Genomic DNA, 26,221 nt, shown 5'->3' on the forward strand with positions numbered 1-26,221 from the left:
GTGCGTTGCGAAGCCCAGCGCCAGAGGCCATCAGAGTGGCCGGGATGAGGAGACGCAGCGGGGTGGGCGAGGAGTGCAGCAGCGGAAGGTTGCTGGGTTGCTTCATGGTGGATTCCGTGAGGCGCTGCATGGATGAGGCGTGATTGGGGCAACAACTCTGATGTGTGTCGTTCCTCGGCAAACTGAGAGAACACGTCAAGCAGGTAAGCGGTAAATTGAGGGACCATGTCAAGCAGGTAAACGAGCAAGTGAATGTTAGTCTTATTTGCTGTAGTTTGGCGTGAAGTGGTGTCTCAGGATTACTTCACTAACTTTGAGATTTGAACTGATATTTCAACGTTGTGTTATGGCCATTTCTGTATCACGAATGTATTAGATTATTTGCTATTTAGGGTTATTTACTTCTTAACTACAAATTGAATTATATGTTAGTCTTAATACCAAGTCCTCTCTCTCTCTCTCTCTCTCTCTCTCTCTCTCTCTCTCTCTCTCTCTCTCTCTCTCTCTCTCTCTCTCTCTCTCTCTGACACATTTATGGCTAGGAATAACAGGTGAACAAAATGACACACGTAATCATTATAAAGAGACTGCCACATGTAGGCTTCCTGTCTTCTTGCAGCTTCCCTTACGTGATGCTCTTACTTATGTTAATTGTTTTGGGTTATATGATTATGTTCAGTTACTTACAGATTCAGACCTAAATTTGAGTCACACGTTAGATAGATTTATGAAGTACCAATAGTTAACAGAATGACAGGTAACGATTGCATCCAGGTGTCGGTTTTTTGTTTGTTTATATATATTTATCTACCTGTTTATTTATTGATTTATTGATTTATTTTTAAGCATTCGTAGTCTTGAAATGTCGCTGGTAAAGAAAAGAATGAGCGTTTTATTTTCTTTACCGTTCCTCTCTCTCTCTCTCTCTCTCTCTCTCTCTCTCTCTCTCTCTCTCTCTCTCTCTCTCTCTCTCTCTCTCTCTCTCTCTCTCTCTTTCTTAGGAATTCAAATGACGTGGAAATTGTCTATCCGCCTTGACTTAGGTTTATTTTTCTTCTTCTTCTTCTTCTTCTTCTTCTTTTTTTGTTGTTGTTCTTCTTCTTCTTCTTCTTCTTCTTCTTCTTCTTCTTCTTCTTCTGCTTCAACGCTCTCATTCTATTAACGAGTGTTACTTGTATTTGGGTAAAACTTTCCTCGCAGAGACTTAAAAAAGAACAGTATATTCACACACACAAAAAGTGGACGTAAGAATACATCCTAATACTGGAGAGAGAGAGAGAGAGAGAGAGAGAGAGAGAGAGAGAGAGAGAGAGAGAGAGAGAGAGAGAGAGAGAGAGAGAGACTTATGATAAACCACAAAAGGGAGGAAAGGAAGAAGGAACATATCCACATAAATATAAGAAAAAAAAAAAAAAGTGACGGAATATTCACATAAAAGAAAGGGGGAGGAAACGAAAGTGCGAATTTATCCACATTGAAAAAAAGGAAAAAAGGAAGCACAAACACATCGCATAACTAGAAATGACACTACGAATATATATAAACACAAAAGAAGATAGAAAGGGAAACTGTGCATATATGAAAATAAAGAAATAGACAAATAAACTAAGAAATACAATCACGTACATTTCCACAAAACCTTGATAACTAGACACGATGAGCGAAAGTCTTGGCAGGCAGTGTTAAAACGGAGAGCCTGTGCTGAGCGATGCCCTGCCAGGTGAAGTGGTGGATGTACAGCAATACTTGTGATGAAGGAGCGCGAGCCAGATCTCCAGCACACCCTCCGCGGGGCACCGGACTGCTTTTTGTGGCGGAGGCGGTATTGCGGCTTTCGTCTTGAATCAACTGCCATAAATGAAACCGAGTGAGCAGCGTCCTGTTAGCTGACGCCTCCTCCCTGCTTGTGTGGAGTGTGGTTCCTGTTGGTGATTCATGCGTTTCTTCATCACTTTTATACCTGTTGCTCAGCGTTATGTCATGTTTCGTTTTGCATTGTTTCGAAGTTCAACTCTTTCACTGCGATAGGTAACACACACAACACTAGAAGCAACGCAGTCTTAATAAGTATCGACAAGAACGAAAAAAAAAAAAGGGGGGAATGAACATAATAGATTTAGCATTTTTTTTTTTATCAGTGTGATGCTTAGAGGTGGCTGTGGAACAAGAGGATCACATAATGGTTAGTTATCAGGGAAGACCTTACCAAATCGCAGGAAAAGTGTTAAGATTATCCATGTTTTATAATTATGCCACAGTTCATTGTTGGCTTGTGTCTTGAGAACCATATATTTCAAGGTATGTTATAACACAGCACATCATTAATGTTTTGCGCGCTGTTGTGATTATTTTGTACGTACGTTTCAAATCTATTTCCAGAAGAAAGATAAAAAGATAGTTGGTTCATCCTGCCTGGCGTTCATTATTGGCTCCCGTGTATGTTTTTATTTTATTTTATTTTCTATTTATTTATATATATATATATATATATATATATATATATATATATATATATATATATATATATATATATATATATATATATATATATATATATATATATATATATATATATATATATATATATATATATATATATATATATATATATATAATTTATTTATTTATTTTTTTATTGCGGTTCTTTTTCTCTCCGTGAATATCGTGACGCTCACCGTAAATATTCACGTGTACTTTCCTTAGTCTGGGAATATTCAGTGGTGTGTTCACGCTAATGGGACGCCGAGCTGCAGCACCGCGCCCTGACGCTCCCACATGTGGCAACTTTGTAGGTCAGGAGTCGTCAACCTGATGCTCCTGAGGTCTCCTGGTACAAAAATTTATTTTTAGTTATGATATTTGTTATTAACTGCAGAATACTTAAAAAGAAAAAAAAAAAAAAAATATATATATATATATATATATATATATATATATATATATATATATATATATATATATATACATATATATATATATATACTATATCATATTTGTGTGTTTTTTATTTAAGAGGGACACTGAAGTGAGGCAACAAAAAAGAAACGAGAGAGAGAGAGAGAGAGAGAGAGAGAGAGAGAGAGAGAGAGAGAGAGAGAGAGAGAGAGAGTGTGTGTGTGTGTGTGTGTGTGTGTGTGTTACAAGTCAGCAGCGTAGAATGATAAAAGCCATTTCTTTCCTCAAGCAGGGACTAATTATTTATCTTCACACACACACACACACCACACACACCACACACACACCACACACACACACACACACAACACACAGGATCACAAGCAAACAAAGAGATATACGAACAAATACGTTGATGAAGTTCTGATTTGTACACACACACACACACACACACACACACACACACACACATCAAGTGGCAGTTTAACGGTTAAACCCCAATTATATAGCTTTATGAGTTGTCTCTGATCGGCGCCAAACACACAACACACACACACACACACACACAGGGCAGTTAAGCTATGTGGTAGTGTAGTGTTAACACACCACACCACACCATACTATACCATATCATACCTTACCACACCACACCACACCACCGCCAGACACCACTACACCACCATCACCACCATCACCAGACACCACTACACCACCACCACCACCACCGCTACACACCATACAACACCACACCACACCACGGTATCCTTGGAGCTCCGATCTGTCCAGCCCCGCCAATCCCTACCAAGCCCCTCCGACCTGACCCAGCTCCGCCAAGCCCTACCAAGCCCCTACGACCCCCCTTCCCGTCCTGCCGCGTCAGGTAACAATTTCCCGTAACATATTTAGCGTAATTTTGAGGGTTTTGCAGGTGTTTTCCGGTGATTTAAAGGCTCGCTGTGTAGGAGTTGGTGGAGGAGGTGAGAAGTGGAAGGGGGGAGGAGGGGAGTGTGAGGGGGGACGGAAGAGGAATAGGAGGTACGGAGGGATTGGTGGAAAAAAACTACTTCGGCTCTATATCACGATTTTTTCTCTTTTATTAGTGGAGTTTGCATTGTTTTAATATTTATTTTATTGATAGAAAAGTAAAACAAGTTATAATATGTAATATAATCTTGTCTAGTTGTATTTTTGTTTCTCGTTAAAATAACAGTTTCGTCATTTTATAAATTCTCATTTTTTTGATCAGCACTCCTAGGACTGTTTTAATATTTGATTTAAGATTTAAAAAATATAAGAAACGTATTCCAAGTAATAATATTCAATTAAAATCTAGTCCAACTATTTCGCATTTTCGAAATTTAATGTAAGACCGTTGCTAGATTTGAAAAATTATTTTCTTTATACGACAGAGAAAATTTGCGTCTTCTTTATTTTATCTGGAAAGTATAGATTTTTTGCATTCAGAATATGTAATATAATCTAGTCTGGCTGTGTTTTTCATCTCGATATTATAAGGTTTTTGTGGCCCCGTTCGTAAAATTTACAGATCGTTTTCTTTATTTTTTCTTTATTATTATTGAGGCTGGAAATGTTTTTATATTCCAGATATTTATTAAAGTATTTTAACAAGTCAGAATATATAAGGCATTCCAGTCTAGCTCCGTTTTTTCGAGGGGGTCGATTTCAAAATGGATTAACGGACGTAAATTAAGGTGTGACGTCATCAGTGACGTCATCATGGTTACCGAGACCTGGAACGTCCCTCCATTCCAGTCTCTCTCCGTCCCATGTTCAGTGTGCTAGTTGAAGTATATGGCAGGTCAGAATATATATAGTGCAGTCCAGTCTGGGAATCTTCTCGCGAGTTTCAAAATGAAGTGCCGTACATACAAATAAGAGCCGAGACGGACATTTTTCCTGGCTCCCTCCCTGCCTGAATATCAATATCTAGTTAAATCTCCGTGCGTTTTCAGACTGAGACGTGAAGGACAGCCAGAATTAACCACGAAAACAGACAAATAACCCCCAAAAATATGAATGATCACACTTATGTCTACTGAGAATGTTTCGATGATAAGACCGGCTGCAGTTACAGGAGTTTGGGAAAAAAATAAACGCACTTGTGTGTGTGTGTGTGTGTGTGTGTGTGTGTGTGTGTGTGTGTGTGTGTGTGTGCGCGCGCGCGCGCGCGTGTTTAACACTGTATATACTGTCCTGAGAGAGAGAGAGAGAGAGAGAGAGAGAGAGAGAGAGAGAGAGGGTGGTGGTGGTTAGAATGAGGTGATAGGGCGGAGATATGAGAACAAGAAACAAGGAGGGAGTGGAGATGGGGGGGCAGACGTGGAGTAGGGTTGAGAAACAAGGTGTGGCTTGATTTACACGTCACAACTTCTGGCCCGTGATATTTACGTATTAAAATTCTTCGAGTTGATATGTCACTGTAGCTAAAAATAAGATGAAAATGGCTGCTTTCATCAAGTAGGGAGCCGCCTATATATTTACGTGTATCTATCCAAGTTTACCAGTCATCTCTATCTATAAATTTATCTAACCTTTTAAATCTTCTTATTGATTCTGCACTAACTGCCAGATGATTAAGTTTAAGTCTGTTATTTGCCTTTGTACGTGAGAACTAATTGTTTTTCCATTATTGTTTTTTTTTTTTTTTTTTTTTTACTATTAAGCTTTAATTATATTAGAAGGAAAAAAAAAGAGAAAAGAAAAAAGAAAATCACACTTAATGTGCCAGTCCCAAACGAAAACTGTCAAAAAGAATATCCAAAATTACGTGGAGAAAGCTGGAGTTTTTTGTTTGTCCCATTCAGATTACTAACTTCAAGGGTCTTACTCGAATATCGCCTTTGGTTCATCCTTATGATCCATTCCCACTAGTATGCTTCAGTTACTTCACACATCATGTGCCGAAAAGGGAGAAACGGGTGGAGTTGGGAAGCATAAATAAGAAAAAAAAAAAAAAATTGACGGCTTTGTAAACGTAACATCTGTCGGCGCAAGCAGGGACTGAGTGAGTGACTGCATTAACCGTGCTTACTCGTATTATCCTAACGGAGTGTACCCGGCTCCTCACGGGAGAAAATGGGGGCAGGCAAGGCAGGCCGAGGGTTAAAAAAATAGCGAGAGAGAGAGAGAGAGAGAGAGAGAGAGAGAGAGAGAGAGAGAGAGAGAGAGAGAGAGAGAGAGAGAGAGAGAGAAAAAAAAAAAAGGCCTGCGGTGAGGAGCTATACAAAAAAGTGGTAGTTTAAAAGACCCTATTCTGCTTACCTTTTGTAATCTTCAGAGACCACCTTATGCTCCCCTCTTCACGTAATTCGTTCAAAGAGGGAGGTATTGGTTCACTACCGTTTTGTGAAGACGGAGACAAGAGTGCAGAGTGCGGTTGAGTTAAGGAAGATAGAGGAAGAGATGTACAGTCTGCTTCGTCGCCATGATGCGTCGTAGCCAGCTCCTCTCCTCACGACGCGCCGCTGTTCAAACCTTCAAACCTGTGCTGACTACGATTCATCATGGCGACGAAGCAGGACGCAACTTATGACCGCGACTGTACTTATTACGATTTGAAGACCAGGAAAGGAACAGTACGAGGCGTTGAAGAAAGCGATGGCGGTGCGGTGTGCGTTTGTGGATCTGGAACGAAAAGTCCCTGGCCCATATTATTTAACAGACCGTTTCGTGAAAAAAAAAAAAAAAGTCAAATAGAAAATCGAAGCACCTGTTCAGAAACTTGTAGGGGATGATGACTCCTTGCAGATCTGTAAGTGGGGGGAGAAGGCTTACTTAACAGTCTGACCAAAAGTTTGATTCTTGTGAGGGTGATAAAATAAGTCTGAGTCTATTGATAAATCCATAAAAACATGGCTTTTCTTGTTCTTCTTGTCCTTTTTCCTCTTTTCTTGTTCTTGTTGTTGTTCTGCTTCTTTTTCATCTTGTTCGTGCTTCTTCTCTTCTTTTCTTCTTTTCTTCCTCTTCTTCTTATACTGCTTATTATTATTATTATTATTATTATTATTATTATTATTATTATTATTATTATTATTATTATTATCCTTCTTTTTCTTCTTCTTCTTCTTCACAAGTTGAGTCGCTTACTTCTGGTTTATGATTCTTTTTTTTTTTATACTGATGGTGAGCTTAGAAAAGTTATCATACACACACACACACACACACACACACACACACTGATTCACTGGATGGGCCCAGGCTAGATGGAGTTCGCGTGGCCTTGAAGCGTGAAAGGGAGGCGGACGGGCGGGCGGGCGGGCGATTGAGGCACGACCCGTGAAGCGGAGAGAGAGCTGCGGGATCGGGGTCGGGGCCTGTGGAAGGGGGAGAGAGGGAGACAGGGCGAGGTGACGTAGAAAAGAAGGCCTCAGGTTGCTGCCGCTCGCTTCTCCTCGCCAGGGTGAAGAGGAAAGGAGGGGAAGGAGGAGAGGGATAAGAGAAAAGCCGAGATATGAGGGGGAGAAGGTACTCATAGAACTCATAGAAGGGAAGGGGAGGGAGAGTTGTAATGATACTAAACAGGGATAAGAGATGAAGGGAGAAAAGGGAGAGATAGAGGCAGTGATAGTTATACACGCTGTCGGAAGGGTTTAGAATCACGAGTACTGGTTGTTGTGTCGTTTCAGAGGGTTTTTTTTTTTTTTTTTTTTTTTTTTTTTTTTTTTTTTTTTTTTTTTGGTATGTGTGTGTGTTAGTCTAGTGATGATTGAAGGAGGGAGTCAGTCTCTCTCTCTCTCTCTCTCTCTCTCTCTCTCTCTCTCTCTCTCTCTCTCTCTCTCTCTCTCTCTCTCTCTCTCTCTCTCTCTCTCTCTCTCTGCCGGTCATTGTTTATATACGATGTCGTGTGTCGTGTGTAGATTTGCTGGCGGTAAATGTTTAGAGATGGTTGTGGTTTTTCTTTGTCTTTCGTTAACTTTACCTTTTCTTTTTTTTATCTTCTCTCTTTATTCTTCCTTCTCGTTTTTTTTTTTTTCTCCTTCCCTTTTTTAGTGTGTGTGTGTGTGTGTGTGTGTGTGTGTGTGTGTGTGTGTGTGTTTCCAGCAAGTGTTCTCATGAATAGCATAAACCTGTATCTTGAAATAATAACTGGAGGCTAAAACCACGCACGAAACTTTCCTTTAACTTTTCTCAATAGTTATTCGTCTGTCCGGTAATACCACACGTGACGTTCACACACACTTCTATATACCGTTAAACTTAGTATCATTTGTTGACTTGGTTCCTCCTTCCCATCCTCCTCCTCCCTCTCGTATTCACTGGTGTAGGGAAGGAAGGAACGGTAGACCTAAATTATGTAAGTACCAGTGCTGTACACGCGTGTAATGACGCAAAATTGCCCAAAATACAGAAAATGACACAAGTAAGGTTTATATAAAAGAAAAAACAATTCACGTACGAAAAAAAAAGAAGGAAAAACAAAAGAAACGTTATTCATAGACGCACGTTTCTGGAGGGGACGGAGGAGGAGAAGGGGGAGAGGAGGGTGAAGGGAAGGTGAGGAGGGGGAGGGAATGAGTTCCGGTCAACTTCCTTGGTTCCGGCGACGCGCGCGAGGCACCTTTACCTTTCCTCGTGAGGGCGTGACGGCAGGTGTGTAGACCCCTACAGGCCGCCTGGGAACCCTTTGATAGGCATGAGTTCTCACTTGGCGCGGGTAATAGATACGTGGACAAATAAATGGAAACACCCACAAGTGAAGGTATTTCTGACCTAAACAATGGCACCACGCAATAACGTCTTAGCCTTCACAGTGGTTGATGGATTTATTGTGATTTGTTAGGTGTTATCCGTTCATAGGACTGACATATTATTAGGGTTCAATACTGACCAACACTGACTGTCACAGCGTACTGGTGTTCGTTGTTGTTGCTGCTGCTGTTTGAGATAGCCCTCGTAGGAGCGTGGGCCTCACGTCTACTGACTACTACAGTGAGGGCTTGGCATACCAAGACACTCATGCACACGTCATACAAGCAGTGGTCGCTTCAGCTGACAAGTCGTTCATCGAGAGGGAGTTTGTGTTCGCGCCCGCCACGATTGTAAAGTGTAGTTATATATTTTTTTTCTATTTATTAATATGTGTGTGTGTGTGTGTGTGTGTGTGTACTGATGTACAGTTATTTTTTTTAAGTGGTTTTCGCGTCAGGTGAGTCAATCAGATGCAGTGTTTAGGACGCTACTGAACACCACGAGCAATGCCACACCACTCCATGAAAGCTTTTTGCTCTTGGACTGGTACACGATAAGTGGTTGCTGTGTAATAAGCGTGATATTTACCTCGACACGTAGATACATACGAGTATTAGCAACGGACTCAATATTATAAAGACAAGGCTTTGCCGTAATGTGAAAACCCGAGACTTGTGTTCAAAGCATCGCTGCCTCGTAAACTATAACGTCAAGAGTTCCAGTTTTTTCCTTTGTGTTGTAATTCACATGTGTATACTTTTACGTATGAGGAAACTTATTTTAAGTTATCATTATTATTATTTCATTTACAAATATACCAGTTTTATTTATTGATTTTTACGTCAAATAATCGCTCATTCATGGAACAGGTGGGTTGAGAAGTCAGGCAGCAGAGGGCTCTCGTGTCGCGAATGTGAGAAGAGGCCGACTCCCAGCTGCGGCGGGTGTGTGACGCAGGAGAGGAATTTGTGCTGAATTTTGTGACGAAACTCCCGCAGTGAGACGAATCTCATTGCTTTAAGTGTGCGGTGTTCAATAGAAGAATTAAATTTTAGTTCAATGTCCCCTGCACTGCCTGGAGAAGTTAACAACTGCAAGCAGATGTGGCGCAGGTGAGCGTCAGGACTGTTTGCTCTTTTCTATTTTTTTTATTTTACGTACTGTGACAAAACTTGCATGAGTAGCAGCATGTAGGATGGGCTTCCCAGAGTTGTAGGTAATTCTAGGAGAGAATGTTTGTATGGCTGCAGGGGGTTGTTGGGTGACGCCATGGTAATAAGCCCCTCGTGGGGGTGGGGGTCTTGCCCCGCCCCCAGCTAGGAAGTTATTACGCCGGGTAATAATCCTTTAGGGAGGATTACGTGAGGTTTGGTTAATAATCCCTAGGGGCTTGTTGGGGAGAGGGGAAGGATATGAGGTGCGGATGAGGTATATTATTGGATAGATTGGAAGCACAACCATTGTTTCTCACGTGTCCTCATCACCAGGCAGCGGTCTGGTTCACGATGATTGTCTGATATGCAGACATCAGGCCGGTTATCTGAGCTTGTTGACGTCTTACCACAGGTTAGAATTTAGTATTTGCAGGTCACACTTGTATGTCGAATTCCTGCATTAGCTTGGAAACGAAAGAGTCGTTCTATTCCTCCCCGATCATGTCTAATGTGCCTTGATATTACTTGAAATTAGTTTTAAACTTTACAAAAAGTCCACGTACGAGTAGTGAAGGTTTCCAAGCCTCACTGTTAGGAGGCTGCTGGTAACATCACCTAACATATAACGTAGATGTGACTACTTTGAGCAACCTCGCTTTATAACCTTCTGGACTTCATTGAATAGGTTGTAGCGTCCTTTTTTATGCATAAATAGGTTAAAATAGGTTTACCTACATTTAAAAAAAAAATTAATATTGGACTCTTAGTTCTTTAGAGTTCCCCAAATGCTTTTTTTCAGTTTGAGTAGATGAAACGAGCGAGAAAATAATCTAATAAAGGCGGTTTTATTTATCCTCCATTGAAATAAGGTTAACATGTCAGCAACAATGATGCACTGTGAATATTTTTGACAACTGAATCTGTCTTTTGGCCTTGTAAGTACAGACACCATACAAAGCGTTCCAATGTACAGCCAAGACATAGCGATGATAGTCGATCGATTGTGCACGCCTTTTATAAGAGTGGTGTGGGCGGCTGAGAACATCACTGGCCCATGAAAATATAGCGGGACTAACCAACCGCATGGAGTAGCAAGGTACTGGAGGTTTTCCCCTACAGTAATCGACGCCGTGTGACCCCAATGTCGTCGCGGCGCATTCAATAAATCAATCTATCATTCACTCCAATCATCGGCTCCCCTCTCCCCGTGCAGGAGCGTTCTCGACATAAGTATTTCAGTTCTAGGGGAGGCTGAGGACCTTGAGCGGGCGCCGTATTAATGCACTACAGTCCCTTTCACTTCCACGTTCATCACTTAGCGTTGCAAATTTGCGAATCGCCTGCTGTGAACCTCCCTGCCTAATTCGACCAGACACATCTCAGTCAGTTCGAATGAGTGGGAGGGTGATGGAGGGATTGGCAGGATTGTTTCAGATACGATTCGAAGCAGGCGGTTCACACATTGGCAACGCTGAGTGATGAACATGGAAGAGGAGGGGACTGTACATAGCTTGCATTATAATAAGGTAAGGATTATAATAACGTAAGGTGTTCCCATTACTAATATGGCCCTTCAGAATCATCTAATAAGTTTAATAATTTCAAAGTCTGTTTCGCTTCACGTTTTGAGCATCTAGCCACACCACTGTTCGCCTCTCCGACCCAACTCGTCTTGCCTGAGAGAGAGGCACACCTGGCAATACTCCGATAACATCCTCTCCCGAAATGTATGTAATTCTGGCCGCTGCATCCCAGTGCTCAGCTTCCCCCTCCTCCTCTCTAGCGTTCATTTGTCTCCCTCTCTCTTCATAGTAAACAATATTGTCCTTCCCCTACCACTAACCAGTACTCCAGCCTGCTCCTCGCCCATCCGGTGTCTGCTATTTTGTCTGGTTCACCACATTAACCAGAATTTCCTACCAGTGTCTCTTTTTCCCCGAACTTTTCCGTATTCTACCCAGTACCCAGTATCCTAATTGCTTATAACTCCTTTCCCTCCTGTGCTTCATTCCCCTTCCGCAGTACCAGTATTACCCCTCCCTCCCTCAATATTCAGTTTTCATCTCCCCTTCTCTAGTACCAGGTATCATCCCCTTCCCCAGTACTCACTATGGTTGCCTTCAATTGAGAAACCAGTATTCTCTCCCTCCCCTCAACACTCGTTATTGTCCGGTCCTCTCGAGTAACTAGTGTCTTGTGGCGCTCTCCCATTACTCGTCGTCTTGCCTGCCTCCCCTAGTAACTAGAAAGTGCCCCTGCCCCTCCCCCGGTATCTCCCCGCTAGTACCCATTGTCCGGTTCCGCCACTCTAGTGTCCCGCCATCATCTTGCCAATTATCCAGGCACCCCAGTGGTCGTTTCAGATTCTAGGAATTAGTGTACGTGTGTGTTGTGCTGTCATCAGCGAGGGGAGCAGCATTCGCAGAACTGATCAGTAGGAATCAAGAAGTCTGAAGGCATGTATTTAATTGAGGCAGTGGGAGTTGTGTATGTAATTTTGATTCTCTAGATGATAATGATGTCATTGCTTTCCCTTATTATCGTAAACTCAGGAATGTAAATGCACAGAAAATATTGATAGCTTCTTTTAATAACTGACCCCACAAAGTTCATTTTACATGAAAGTATTCAGGAAGACTAATAATATGTAATGCATTTGTAGAGTATTTGGACAAGTGTTCAGTTGACACTCAGTTTCACCTCATTATCTATTATAATCGTGAATAGCGACAGTAGTGAGTGTACAACGTGAGCTCTGGACACCAAGAACAATTTCTTTGTTGTGGTGGTGCGTGCTACAGGAGGCGTCTGTCGAGGAAGTGGTGGTGGAGGTGGGTAGTTGTGGCAGTAGGCGCGCCTGATACCTCAAGAGATAAGACTGGACGGTGTTGCTGACATGTGGAGCACCGAGTCAGTCCTTGGAGGAGCGGGGTAGCCCAGGGAAAGTGTTCCTCAGGCTGCCGCGGCCCACCGGTAATTGTCCCTCGAGAGTTCAATTCAGAAGGCAATAAACAAGAGAGTAATTGTGCGGGTGAGGGTGGTAAGGGAGGCGAGCCGAGGCCGACATTTAGGTACAGGCTAAAGGGACACAAGGGATGGGGCGAGATGGTCGAGAGAGGCAGCGAAGCGAAACTGCACCCCGACCCTGGGCCGTCCCTCGCTCACCCTGGCTGGGGGAAGAAAGGCCTCGCAATTATTGTTCTTGTTTCTATTGTTGCCTTTTATTTTTTACTGTTTTTCCCTTGCTGCTCGTCCACCGTGTCCGGTTGCTCCTCACCACGCTGAGACTCGCCGCCCCTCCGACCCCTCCCCGGTGGGGACGCTCTGAGGAGTGATGGGTGGAGGTGCGAGGTACCTGGGGAAAGAGACGCTCTGTATATGGAGTCACTGTGAGTATTTGACACTTGGGACCGCCAAGGTGCTGATTATGTGACAGAAGCCACGGCCTCTCGTCACTGGAAACACAAGTGTCCAGCGTCTTGGTCGTTGAGTTTCCTATGCGTTACTTCACCTCTATTTATTAGCCAATGCCTCCACTGGTGTGGCTGACGTCCAACAGGAGCGTCATTGCTGCCGCTGCTTCATGGGGTCAGGAAGTTACTCGGCAGAGTAGGAAATGTTCTCTAAATGAAAGAACTGTCGTCACCGTCACCATCACCAACACTATGCCTCGCTATCGTCCTCGGCGTGGCGTTGGAATCAACTCCAACATTTTTTCTTACACCAGTTTGTTAGATGGAGGTTACGGACGAGTAATGGAGGCAGCCTTCTGGGGTCCCTGGCAGGTTGTGCTGCCACGTTGAGCCGAGTAATGGAGAATATGGGCCGTGTGTGGCGGGCGTGGGGATGGATTGCTGGCTGGTTGTAACCGGATGGACTCGTGTCGTACACCGGACAGACAGACACACGCGTGGCGGCTGATGACCACGAGAATGAAGAAGTTGGGGCCTCACTGGACCCCGTCTCCCATCCCTCCTGTGTCCGGTCTCTGCTCTCCGCAGTTGTCATCCAGCTGGGCAGCATGGAATTAATGGACTGAAACATCCTTAAAATCTGACAGGTCGCAGTTATTAGGGACGGGACGGGAAAGAATGGGCGGAAGTAGAAGAAAAGAAATGCTAATTAATGAAGTACCTTCTGCTACTGGCTTCCTCCTGCTTTCATTGGATGTTCGACTTGTGTATATTCATTCTTCCCACTAAAGGTACATTCAGATTTTCACGTCCATTCTGAGGAAAATGACTACAAACCAAAAAAAACTCAAAGTTCGTGAGTGTCCGAAGGTCAAAACTGTCAGTCTGTAGCCAATGAGTTTCACCCTTATTACTAAAGGGAAGTGCTACTCGTTGGCGATTTTTAATGAACTCAAAGTAGACTTATTAAAGGCAGTCTTCCAGCTTATTGGCGTACCGTGAATGTTACTCTCATTCTTAAGAATCAACGCTTTGTCTTATGAAGTTGTCAATGCATGAACGAGGATCTTAATAATCAAAACATGAGATTTGTAGTATATATATAATATACTAAAGGTGTTTTTGAAGTAATAAATTTACTTCAAAAACTTCATTTACATCGCGTGATGAATTCATTGTCTTCTGGAGAGAACTTCATGCTCGCTGAGGGGGTGGACACACACACACACACACACACACACACACACACACACACACACACACACCATTCTCCTAGTTGAGGATAATAACTGCTCGCTCATCAGTGAAAATCCTTCACAACCAGAGCGGCGAATGTACCTGCCGAGTGAAGGCAAGGGCTCCACCACTGTGCTAGTGAGCAGTTCAGTCTTCATGATGATATATTCTTCACACAACTTTGCCATTCCAAGTTCCTCCCCAAGAAGCTCTCGGCAGCCCTGACTCGTACCACGGTTCCGAGGAATGACTGCACCAGCTATGGTAATGAATCCCTAGAATAATAAAGACATCTATCATTCACTTTCCTCAAAATAACCGAGACACGGGCATTGAGGCTTCAAGGTTTAGTGTGTTAGTTCGTCCACGTGACACACGCTGGAACTTTGTGGTGCAGAGGAGGGGATGAAGGTGGCAGGTGACCCGGCGACAGGAAAAAAGGTGAAGGAAAAGATTTGGCTGGGGTAGAGGTTAATCTCTTAGAATGGATAATCACTCAAGACGATGTAAGAAAACAGTATTAGTCGAGAGTATGTGGTTAGTTGTGTGATATGGTGGTTGTGTATTGCTGGTGTCCTTATTAGTAATTGTACTATCTCTCTCTCTCTCTCTCTCTCTCTCTCTCTCTCTCTCTCTCTCTCTCTCTCTCTCTCTCTCTCTCTCTCTCTCTCTCTCTCTCTCGTGTGTGTGTGTGCGTTTGTGTGTTCCTCCTCAGCTTGTGCCCCGTGGAGGCGTGTAGTGTGCATGGCGAGGCAACACTTGTGCATAATTCAGGAGGCGCGGGGTCGGCTGGCCGGCTCAGGTGCACGGTGGCGGCGTCGCCCCACATTGTGCACCAGGTCACCTTTAACACCCGGCGGGCCAGGCGAGGGGGACGGACACGGTAGGGACAAGATATGGAGCGACTTTAAGCAATACCTCCCATACACTGGTGACGGTGATGAATTGCGCTCACCTGCTAAACTACTGGAGTGTTTAAAATGAATTGTGCATAAGACAGGGGAGTTAATTCACTAACTTGCATCACCAGTACATAACAATGGGGTTATTCAATACGCTCTTTTCTAGGTTGCGTACACACCTAGATATTTCATAGACATGTAAATGTACGACTGAATAATATTCTCTTATTTCAGTGGTGCAGCTGTAATGAGTGACGCAGGTGTGACAGGCGAGCCGCTCCGCCCACCGCCGCACGTGGTTCTCCGAGAGTAAGAAGCGATGGTATTGATCCGACCAGACTTTGTTGGGTGCAACTGTAGTAGGCGGGAGGTGAGGCTTGTGTTTGTTCACAGGTGGCCTGGGATGCCCCGTGCGTGCTGCCCTCGACTTGGCGTGCTGGGAACCGCGTGGACGCGTTTGCGTTCACATGGCGGAGACTCGTGCTGTAAAGGAGAAGTAGCGGAGGAGCGGGTGAGGGAGGTAGTGAGAGGCTCCGTGGAGGCCGCCGGGCAGTGTATGGGAGGCGCCGCTCCTCACCCTGCTATTAACTGGCGGGATGGGCGGTGTTCTCTCCTAACTCAGGCAAGTGGACTTCCCCCCCCCCTCCTACTGAACTCCAAACCCCTTCCCGACTTGGCTGTCCCGGTTTTACCTCCCGGACTCCCTTACGTGATCACTTCATTACAGGGTGTGATAGTACGTGATCACTTCCTTACAGCGTGTGATGGAGTGCTTGTACTGTTACGTATGATGAAGACTTGCTAAGTTATTTATTTATTGCAAGCACTACACGCTTACATTTTGGCACTAGTGTTTATAGGAGCACACATTTTGCGTTGTTTGTTGAGCGTGTACTCTGGTGGATGAGAGAGTGGTGTGTAAATTTCGTACTGCCATTGGATGGAGGTGGCGTGCATGGACAGTTGTGTGTATGGATCATAGTATCGTTCATTAAAGTTATTTTCCTTGAAGACAACAAGTGAGAAGGTGCAGCAGGAGCGCGGCCTTTTTGTTATGCCTCGGCGTGGCTGCGTCACCGGGGGGAGATGTTTGGGTGGCGCGGGGTGAGGCTGCTCCTGCATTACCGTAATGAGACGCTCCACACGGCGACTCGCCGACACTCCCAGGTAAGGATAATTAATATAAACAAGCATTTTAAAAATCTTTGTGTACTTTTAAAATCTACATTTGCTGGATATACAGAGTAATATTTGGTCTATACACGTGAAGATAAAACAATCACAAGCCTTATATAATATGTTTAGTCATATACAAATCTACATGGTGGATGTGTTTATAAAAAAGCAAAGTACTTTTAGTTTTTTTTAAAGAACCAAACGTGAGGGTCACTCGTGACATCGCTGGCGGACAAGTCGAGGCTCCCGCAGTCCTGGAGCGTTCCTTAACACACTGCATCCATTCACTACCTTCATGAGCTTACACGTGATATGTATGGCAAAGGAGTGGTTCCCTACACAGGCCTTTTTACAGAATACTAAATAAAATGTTGAGAAGGAAAGATCACTAAGGTATCAGTGTATCACCGCAGCACACACACACACGTCACACCCAGGACACAACGTCGGGCGTGTACCGATGCTCACACGCGTTACAAAACACGTCACACCCGGGACACATCATCTGGTGGGTCCCGATGCTTACACACGTTACAAGGCACTGGGTTGCGGCACTCGTTGGGAGATCACGACCACAAATTAATTAAATTAGTGTTCGTTCCGCATCATTCTTCACCACAACTAGAAAATTCTATGTCTGCTATTCCCTATCTGTTATCAAAAAAGTTAAGCCCGTGTGTAGCGGCGGCAGCCGCAGCCGCAGGGGCGGGAAGAGACCTAGTGAGGTTTTCAATCTCCAGAATCGAGGAAGTCTTAGGAAGGGGACCAGTTTCCTTTAGGGGAGAGTTACCCGCCGTCCGACCCCCTCCACCAGATTGTTTATTGGATACATTCTTGGTGGTATTGGTGGTGGTGGCAGGGGCCGAGGAAGTGGTGGAGGAAGGCGGTTTGGAAACATTGTTATTGTTCCGCGCTTCTGACTGGTGCCTGACGAAGGAAGGATTTGGTATTTGTCTCACTGAGGCATTGGCAGGAGACTTGGCTATCGCTATCTTGCTGGAGGCGGGGCGCTTGGTGATAGATACGGTATTGGTGTTGGACGAGCCGAGCTTGGCCGACCCGAAAGTGGTCTTGGTTGTGCTGGAGGTGGGGGTAGTGCTGGAGGTGGTGGAGGCTGGGGTATTGGGCAACTTTGTTATAGTCACCTCGGGAGTGGGCGGCGAAATAGTGGGTGCATTTGCTGTTGCTGACGGCCGGCAAGTCTTTGTGGGAGACTTTGAATTAGTAGTCTTGGTAGCCGTCGTGGAGGAGGATGAAGGAACGGACATTCTGCCATTAGTGAGCGGCGTCTGGGGCGCTGCTTTACTAGTAGGTGACAGGTCAATGGGGGCCGGGTCATTTGGTCTTGGAAGATTATTCACCATGGCCGCCAGGTTAAACTCTCGTATGCAAGCCGCCGTTTGACTAAGAGTAATGAGATTTCTCATGGCGGTAACGTCTGGAGTGGCATCCCCGTACGTGGAAGCCATGTAGGCAGCAGCCAGCGGCACCAGACTGCCCGCCACGGGGCTTGGGTACACTGGCGTGGTGTTTGCTGTGGTGTATGCTTGGTGAGCGTTTATCTGGCTCGTGCCGATACTTATTGAATTCATGGCGGTATTATTTGTTTGGCTGACAGCTGTGGTGGTGGTAGTGCGCTGCTGCAGCTGTCTGTTGGCAAGCGACTGCGCAATGCTCAGTATACTTGGGGAACTGAAGGGCCCTCGACCTCGCCCAGGAGATTTTGGTGCAGTCTTCCCTCCGCCGGGTGACACAGTCTTTGTGGGTTGTGTCTGGGTGGTGCCACTGCCTGTAGAGGGCACTACTCGACCGTGATTATTCGTCTCACTGGGCTTTGATCCCTGTGGAGTCCCATTTGTAGTATTTGTAACGTTTGGCGGGGCGACGCTACTGGCGGGAGAGGAAATAGTCAGGGGAGGAAGCGCATCCCTCACCGAGGCTGGGGTGGACACTGGTACTGGGGAAGGCGATGATACACATCTGGGTGAGGGAGTTGACCTGGGGGAGTGTGAGGGAAGGCTGGAGGGGGGTGTTGGGGTGCTGTGCGGGCGGGGTGTTGTACTTCCAGGCTGACGGTGGGGAGCGGGGCTGCTGGGGGGACGGTGGGGAGCGGGACTGCTGGGGGGACGGTGGGGAGCGGGGCTGCAGGGGGTACGGTGCGGGGCAGGACTGCTTGGGGGTCGATGAGGGGCTGGGCTGTTGTGAGGTCGATGAGGAGCAGGGCTACTGGATGGCCGAGTGTTGGCGGGGGTGGCTGGCCGCTGGGGACTTGGGCCCAAGTGAGGCCGCTGGGCACCAAGGCTTGAAAGACGCTGGTTAGTGGAGGAAAGTGGGAGTTTCTGTACACCGTGCCCCGCTGGAGACCCAGCACGAGGATGCCCCGTTGGAGGCTGAGAGCCTTCTAGGGAGGCGTGATGCTGCATCACTTGAGGACTGGAAGGCTGTTGAGGACTGGAAGGCTGCTGATTTCCCTGGGTTTGTTGTGCTAATGTAGGTCGCTGGTTGGCCTGCATGGGATGCCGCTGGTGACTGGGCGGGGCGGGAGTTCGTTGACTGTTCTGTGGCGGCGGCTGCCGCTGACCCATTTGAGGCCCTGGGTGGCGCGGCATTTGGGAGCCGGTAGGTCTCAAGCTATGGTTCATTGGTAGCCGTGGTGACTGTTGGTTCGTCCTTTGGCCAGCCGGTACTCCCTGGCTCTGAGGGAAACACTTTTTCTGCGTCTGCCTGTCCATGGCTAACGTTGCCTGCTGAGGTGAAGCAGTGGTCTTGGTGGTTGTCACAGTGGACGTGATGTTGGTTGAATCCTTACTAGTACTGACTTGTGATGGCGAGGGTGACTGAGTGGTGCATGGACTGTGTGTTGCATTGGGCAAGATGGGCGAGGACGCAGGAGTGTTAGTGTTGTTAGTGGAGGGAGTGGGTGAGTTGATGGCGGAGACAGGTGGAGTCTGGAGGGGAGACGTGCCACCATCTTGAAATAAACCATCGCTCGTCCTCTTGACAGACACTTTGGACGCCACTAGCTTGGCTGGCGGCCCACTGATGCTGCTCAAGCGATTTTGCACATTCAGGCTGGCAGACACCATAGGGTTGGGGCGGACGGCCATGCCTCCAGGGTACACCTTTTTACCCTGTGGTCGGGCTACGTTAGGAATTGACATCCTGGGTGCCGGAGGTCTCATTTTGGCCGCATTTATTCGCGACGGATTCGGAGGCCTGCCCAGGCGCGGACGTGTAGGAATGATTGGCTGTGACATTTTGTTCCCTTGTAGACTGGGAACAGTACCACGGATCTGCTTCAGTCCGACGTCATTCAGACCATTGATCACCGGCTGTGACGTCTGAATCATAACAGGTGCAGTTGATGTCATCCCCGGACTGACGGGAGGCTTGGTGAAGACTGGCGCTATGGCAACTGGGGCACTGGATCCCACAACTGACAAAGGAACTGTGGTGGGCGGGGTCTGCGGGGACATGTGGGTGAGGGCCACGCGCGGGGTGGTAGTGGCAGGTGTGGTAGTTGTGAGGGCCGGCCGCCCTCTGGCACTGGGAAGCTGCACGGCTCCGTTACCGCAGCTCATGATGCTGGTCTGCGCAAAGGATGAACTGGGTTTCGTCTCGGTGCACAGAGAAGCACTCACCGACACAGTGCTTGTCACGATGTTAGGTTTGTCAACCACAAACGTCTGGGGAGGCAAGACTTTTCCGGCATCCTGTGGCTTTTCATCCTTACAGTCCCCTCTGACAACTACGTCCCCTTTCGTTGAATCCTGCCACGGCGTACTTACTGCCGAAGGTGCTACTTTGTTGTCCGGCGCGGAAGGCTGGAGCTTCGGCACCTTGCAAGGTGGGGCACCGGGCTCTGTTTTAACCACAGCTTTGTTACCGGATGGCTTAACTCTTTTTCGAGTCTGAGGCAGAACCGAGACAGTGTACATGAGGCGCAGAGGAGCATCCTCCGTCCACTTGTACATGTACACCACGTCCAGCAGCGTCCACTCCCCCATCAGACAGTCTCCACCGTGCATGATTTCCACCTGTGGGAGACATGAAAAAAACTGTCATGATCCTGACTGAAGTACTTACTCAATGTGTAAAGCCAACTACAAAAGGTACAGAAGAAAACATATGTACATAAAGTAACATCCTTTCATTCTCTTTCACTTCCAGCGACAGAAGCGAATAATGATAAAAAGGAGAGGTGGATGGATACAAGAAAAAGACAAGCTACATAGGAGAGGAGAAAAGAAAGAGAAGACAAGAGACGAAAGAAATAACAGAAGAGGAGAGAGGAGAGGAGAAAAGAGAAGACGTCTTTTTCCTGGCTAGATTGCTACGCTGGTTTTTGCTTGCAAGTAAAACCGAGTTCATGATCGGACCCCCCCTACAAGCGCTCTATTATTTATTCATGGTTCATCATTAGCAGCAGTTTGTAGCGCATCTTTTGCAGTTGAAATACAGATGCTAAGAAACACTGGGCTGGAAAGGGGAAACGATCTAGTGGAGAACAAGGGCCGGGGCTGAGAGAGACAACGTCCCGGTCTCTGCTCTCCCCACTCGGTGATCTCACCTTCCCGGTCGATCGTTAACACGCATCTCGATTTCCAACTAAATAAATAAAAACAAAAATAATGAAGCGCTACAAACTGTCATAGGTCATTAATCAAATATTTTTTTAGCTAGTGAATGAAGCACACAGAGCGTGTGATCATCCACTGACAAGAAAGGGTGGCAGCTTTCCTGACAACTCGCTTGTGCACGTGGTGTACTACTAAGCAGACAGTCTCTCTCTCTCTCTCTCTCTCTCTCTCTCTCTCTCTCTCTCTCTCTCTCTCTCTCTCTCTCTCTCTCTCTCTGAGAACAAAAAACTATCTATATATCGAATGAGAACGAACAACTATCTAAACTTTTTAAGGTTCAATTGAGAGGTTCGTTTATAAAGGGATCATGAAATAACCCTACTAGTTTACAGGTACCCTCTCTTTCTCTGACATCATCCTTCCGTCCCTTCCTGACTCGGTAACAAGAAGCCCGACAACGTTTTTTACGTGATTACTTGGGAATTCTGATTAACTACTTCGGTAATTGTTGTACTAGAAAGTGAAGTACTCCTAATTCAATCTAGTGGCGCGTAATTCCACTTAAAACCACGACCATTAACGGACGATTTCTTCTCACATCTCAGGACAAATTAAGATAAATCCAGTGAGTATGGAGCATTTTCAAGAACACAGCGCCATATGCCCAGATATTGTGAGGCGGAAAGTCAAGCAATCCACTCCGCTAGGACGACGAAGACAAGACTGGACGGGAAGGAAATGGTTGGAACTCAGGAGAGACAAAACGAAGACACAAAACGAGAGAGAGAGAGAGAGAGAGAGAGAGAGAGAGAGAGAGAGAGAGAGAGAGAGAGAGAGAGAGAGAGAGAGAGAGAGAGAGAGAGAGAGAGAGAGAGAGAATCAACAGCACATTACAGTACAAACAAGAGATGAAGATATTACTCACCTTGTGTGTCTTCGGGGACAAGTTGTACTTCAGGCGGACGAATTTCTCTAAATGGGACACCTGGACCGCGGCAGGACACCTCAAGTACCGCTTGTGGGCCAGCTGGGGAGGATAACGAGAGAATAGCTATGAACAATTTGATAAAACTGCTGATCACATGAACACCACGAGACAGTCAGGTAATGAGTGTCAGGGCGCAACGGTAGATAACGGAGTGGTATCTTCCTCCGCTCCTTACGTAGTAAATATTTGCATGATAAAAAAGCATGAGTGACAAGTTCCTCATCGCCTCACCTTGGAGTCGCCGCCGCCATCACGACCCTCGCCCTCCTCCTCCTTCACAGACACAGGTTCGCTCTTCTCCTCTTGCACAGAAGACTTGTGCTGCTTCTCCTGCTGGCCATTGCTAACCTTGAGAGGCTTGACCAGGTGGGGGTGCACGAGGCTCTGCACGGGGCATGGCGGCGCTGAGACGTGCTCCAGTGACAGGGAAATCTGGTCGTCCACGTGGAAGAAATGACGTCTTTCCCTCAGGCTCTGCTCGGTCTTGTCTCCACCTGTAACGACGCAACGACCACCTGTTACTTCCCCAAACCACCCAAGGCTCGTTCCCCTTCCCTGCCCCATGATATGATAATTTAATTAGTCGTGACGTGGGCCCGACAACACACTCAGCCCGGCTATTCTTACCTCCTTCCGGGTGCTCCTTGTAGAAGTAGTAGCGCCTCTTCATTTCAGAGTGGAAAAGGCCAGGAACCAGTTTGAACACCACGTCCTGCAGCGTGCGGTCCTCGCGAAGGGACAACAAGGGTTTCGTCTTGTGCACCTGAGGACAAAGGACCGCCACCGCTGAGTACATCACAACACTTGAATCAAACTTAATGACACGACATTTATCTCGCTCTGTACTGTCAAATTTCATTCTCTTTTTTTTCGTATAAATTTTGATTGAAGCTAAACACATCAAACTCTTTTGAGTCCTCCTTGTCATTAGATTGCATGCCTTATAATAAAACATTAACAACAAACAACTCTTGACAAAAAAAGTTCAATGTTTTATTGTTTTGTTGTTTACCAAGGAGAGAGAAGCAAACACCTGCGTGTCCCTGATTTGTGTACGCTTCCTTTATAGGTGAGGTGGATTTGGCTTAAGCTGACAGATGCTCCTGTTATAATCCCCACACAGAAAGGTTCCTTGCACTCATTAAGGCAGAGGCGTCTTACCTGAACATCACAAATGGGGCAGAAAGACGAGGTCTGCAGGTAGCGAACAATGCAAGTCTTGCAGAAGGTGTGCAGGCACTCGATGATGGTGGTGGCGTCCACAAAGTAGCCGGAGCAGAGCACACACACCAGGTGGGCGTTGAGTTGCGTCAGCTTCACGCGGCGTAGAGGCCCCATGTCTGCCTCGCCCGCCCCATCAACAAGGCGAAGAACCTGCAACAACACAAAAACAAATCATTAGACCTAACCTGCGTGTTCCCGCGATGCACAAGTATTGCCCCACGCACAACACAGCTCATAGGCACATCACGAAGACTTTTAATGTAGCAGGTGTGACCGTCTATACCTTCTGTCGTGAATAGATTTTCAAAGTAAAATAATGCAACTATAATCAAACCATGCACAAATGAACGGATATCAAAATGGCATTCAGTGTCTAAAAGCCACGACGTATCGTGACGGGGTCTTCAAACAGCCGTCCCCTGTCCGCCAGCCACTGTCAGCCTCCTCCGCTCACTCCTGGCAGTACCGACTTCGTTTTCCTTCCAGGCAGAGGCGACACCAAAACCACAACACGAGACTGTATGCAGTGTGCGCGCGCGCCTCCAAGGGGGGGAGGGAGGGAGGGAGGAAGGCGGATCATACACTATTCATCAAGAGGGGACAAACTTCGCAGCTCACCCACACGAAGCCTCGGCAGCGCTAACGGAGACACCGCCGGATTACCGAGACAAACAAAACCTTGTGTACACAGATATTCAAAACAATAACGGTAACATACAGCTGCTGTGTTGCTGGCGGCGTCCCTGCCTCGCTAACAACTGTCGCGCCCAAGGACCAGGCCACACACACACACACACACACACACACACACACACACACGAGAGGCCGTCTGGGTGGGTGGGTGGGTGGGTTACTGGGGAGGAATGGGGGGAGGGAGAGCAGAGTCAAGTGGGTGGACAGCGAACGCCCTTGGCCTCAGTGACTCATGAGGGAATCGAAACAAATTTGACAACGCTTTCTAGATGGTACCCTCAGTCACCGTCCACAGCTGACTCCTCCAGTAAAACATTATACCGTATATGCAAATGATGTACACAGATCCGACCCCCTTCACCATCCCGCCTGACGCCCACAGCAGCTTACTCGTGCACCTGTTGGCTGGAGGCCGTCCCCGCCGCTTGAACTGTGCACGCGTCACACAGCCTTGCCATGTTTCTCAGTGTCGCAAAAAGGCCTATATATATTCTGAGACGCTTTGCTCACTCACCACTATTTTGAAAATCCACATAGACTAGTCCGGTTCTCAAAAGTGTTTCTCCTGTTACCCGCCTCATTTCAACTACATGCTCTCTGAATGGAGTGGAGACATGACGCGGTTGTGTTGCAGAAGAAATCTGATTAGACGGGCCACGCTACGGTCAAACTTTCTACCTGGCTAAAGACTTTTGTACTGCCCTGCGAGTCACAACGAAGTATAGGACAGCGAAGCACTATCAACCACCTATGTATACAGAAAACGCATCCACCCACATGCAATAAGTTCCACCCCAAGTTAAATTATACACCACAAACATTCCACCCACACATTTCAATCCCTCCCCACTCGCACCCCCACACTCCCCAAAAAAGTATCCATCCCATAAAGAATTAGATTAGATTAGACTGGGGGAGAGGGGAGACGAAATTGTTTGGGGTGATATTTTCATCAGAAACGTTCGAGGGATGGAATTTACTTAGAGGCAGCTACCATGACAAAAAGAACATAATATACTTACGCACAATCAAACACAGAGATACGAGTGGCTTATCACAACCACAGACAAACACAGGAGTAAATAATATAAGAGTAACAAAGCATGAGAGCGACCTTTGTGTGTGATCTTGGCGAAGTAACACCTTGTAATGCATCCTGACTAACCCGCTCCCTACCATACGTGACTCAGTTCCTAAGTCAGTGATGTTTAGCTTTAATTCTTTCTCTTTTGTCCTCTACTCCCATCCTGCTGCGTTAGTAAGGTATAGCAGGTATTTGCAGCTACGTAAAGTGTACACTGATTGACATATGGTGCCCTATAAAGAGGGTCATATAATCGCACGCACGCACACACACACAAGGAAGACTGAAATGTTCATAAACGTATTCACCACCGGGCCGCGACAAGCCAGGTGTTACAGAGGCACACAACTCGCTGCATTTCCCCAGCGAATACACACACTTGTTATTTGCCTCACGCCCTGCCATCAGTTTTAAATGTCAACTGCCCGTGAACACAGCTGACTGCACCAACCCTACCTAGCCAGCCTGTGCCGGGCGTGGCGTGTGAGTGTCGGCTCGTATCTACAGTATATACCATAACACTGAGTACGGTAGAAAGGTGGCGCAGAGGGAGGAAAGGAAGGTCTTGGGGGTTAAAGAAGTGACTTTCCTCCCGCCCCCCCTCTCAGTAAGTAGGGATGGCTGCCCCCTCTACAACCATCTATGCACACACCCTCCCCTCCCGTCCTATCATGTGTTGTAGTCCAGTCTCCATCTCACGCCCCTCTCCCCGCACCCCTGCCAGCTTGTGTGGACCGCCCCTCCCCACAACTCATGCTCGCTGCCTCTCCCTGCATTACGACTCCTCTCTACACCGACGGCTTGTCCTCCCTTCCCTTCCTCCTCTCTCCTTTCCATTGGTCGCGGCACGTCCACTTTAGTTGTGACCCCCATCCCCCCCATCTTCGCTTCCCCCCCCTCCCTTGCAGTCCAGCTTTTTTTTTTTTTCTCTCAATATTAAAAGGCATTTGTTTAATTTTCCCTTGCAATTTATTCATTCGCAGATTTGCTTAAGAAACTATGGAAAGTAAAGGAAAATGTTGGTATACTGGGAAAAAAAAATCGTATTAAAAAGAAAAGTTGAAAGTAAATAATAAGTTTCACGTTTACATTACCAAATTTTTTACCTTACCAAAAAAGACTCAACCTGTGATGCATTGTGGGAAGCTGCAGGACTCACTCACTCAC

At 46.3% G+C, this 26,221-nt stretch overlaps 2 protein-coding genes across 6 annotated transcripts in view; one reads left to right on the forward strand and one right to left on the reverse strand.

Annotated features, from left to right (window-relative positions):
* Window positions 1–21,258, forward strand: LOC135108555 (uncharacterized). 4 transcript variants are annotated; one of them, XR_010272346.1, is made up of 5 exons: window positions 3,510–3,775; window positions 15,544–15,618; window positions 15,703–15,931; window positions 16,322–16,476; window positions 20,656–21,258. XR_010272346.1 is itself a non-coding variant. In XM_064019685.1 (5 exons), exons 1-4 carry the CDS (start codon window positions 9,664–9,666, stop codon window positions 16,415–16,417), a joined length of 453 nt encoding a protein of 150 aa, XP_063875755.1. In that variant the 5' UTR covers window positions 9,490–9,663; the 3' UTR covers window positions 16,418–16,476; window positions 20,656–21,258. The 4 variants fall into 4 exon arrangements, 1 of the variants encoding a protein (XP_063875755.1); XM_064019685.1 differs by lacking the exon at window positions 3,510–3,775 and adding an exon at window positions 9,490–9,716; XR_010272345.1 differs by lacking the exon at window positions 3,510–3,775 and adding an exon at window positions 1–203 and having other exon boundaries at window positions 15,544–15,931.
* LOC135108545 (mucin-2-like) overlaps window positions 16,503–26,221 on the reverse strand; it is a 23,322-nt gene continuing 13,603 nt past the window's right edge. For both annotated transcript variants that reach the window (XM_064019675.1, XM_064019666.1), the window contains exons 2-6: window positions 23,215–23,427; window positions 22,681–22,816; window positions 22,285–22,547; window positions 21,991–22,092; window positions 16,503–20,522 (exon numbers count right to left, since the gene is read on the reverse strand). In XM_064019675.1, the coding sequence (XP_063875745.1) occupies window positions 17,133–20,522; window positions 21,991–22,092; window positions 22,285–22,547; window positions 22,681–22,816; window positions 23,215–23,391 (4,068 nt within the window). In that variant the 5' untranslated portion in view covers window positions 23,392–23,427 and the 3' untranslated portion in view covers window positions 16,503–17,132. The remainder of the gene's footprint in view (window positions 20,523–21,990; window positions 22,093–22,284; window positions 22,548–22,680; window positions 22,817–23,214; window positions 23,428–26,221) is intronic.

This window comes from Scylla paramamosain, chromosome 2, assembly GCF_035594125.1.
Source record: "Scylla paramamosain isolate STU-SP2022 chromosome 2, ASM3559412v1, whole genome shotgun sequence".
In the NCBI taxonomy this organism is placed as follows: domain Eukaryota; kingdom Metazoa; phylum Arthropoda; class Malacostraca; order Decapoda; family Portunidae; genus Scylla; species Scylla paramamosain.

What these genes read in the sequence shown, in the direction of transcription:
- LOC135108555 (XM_064019685.1), top strand. Translation starts at nt 9,664, where the DNA reads ATGTCCCCTGCACTGCCTGGAGAAGTTAACAACTGCAAGCAGATGTGG. An exon ending in TGCAAGCAGATGTGGCGCAG is followed by an intron (nt 9,717 to 15,543) that starts GTGAGCGTCAGG and finishes CTCTTATTTCAG; the next exon opens with TGGTGCAGCTGTAATGAGTG. An exon ending in CCGCACGTGGTTCTCCGAGA is followed by an intron (nt 15,619 to 15,702) that starts GTAAGAAGCGAT and finishes GTTTGTTCACAG; the next exon opens with GTGGCCTGGGATGCCCCGTG.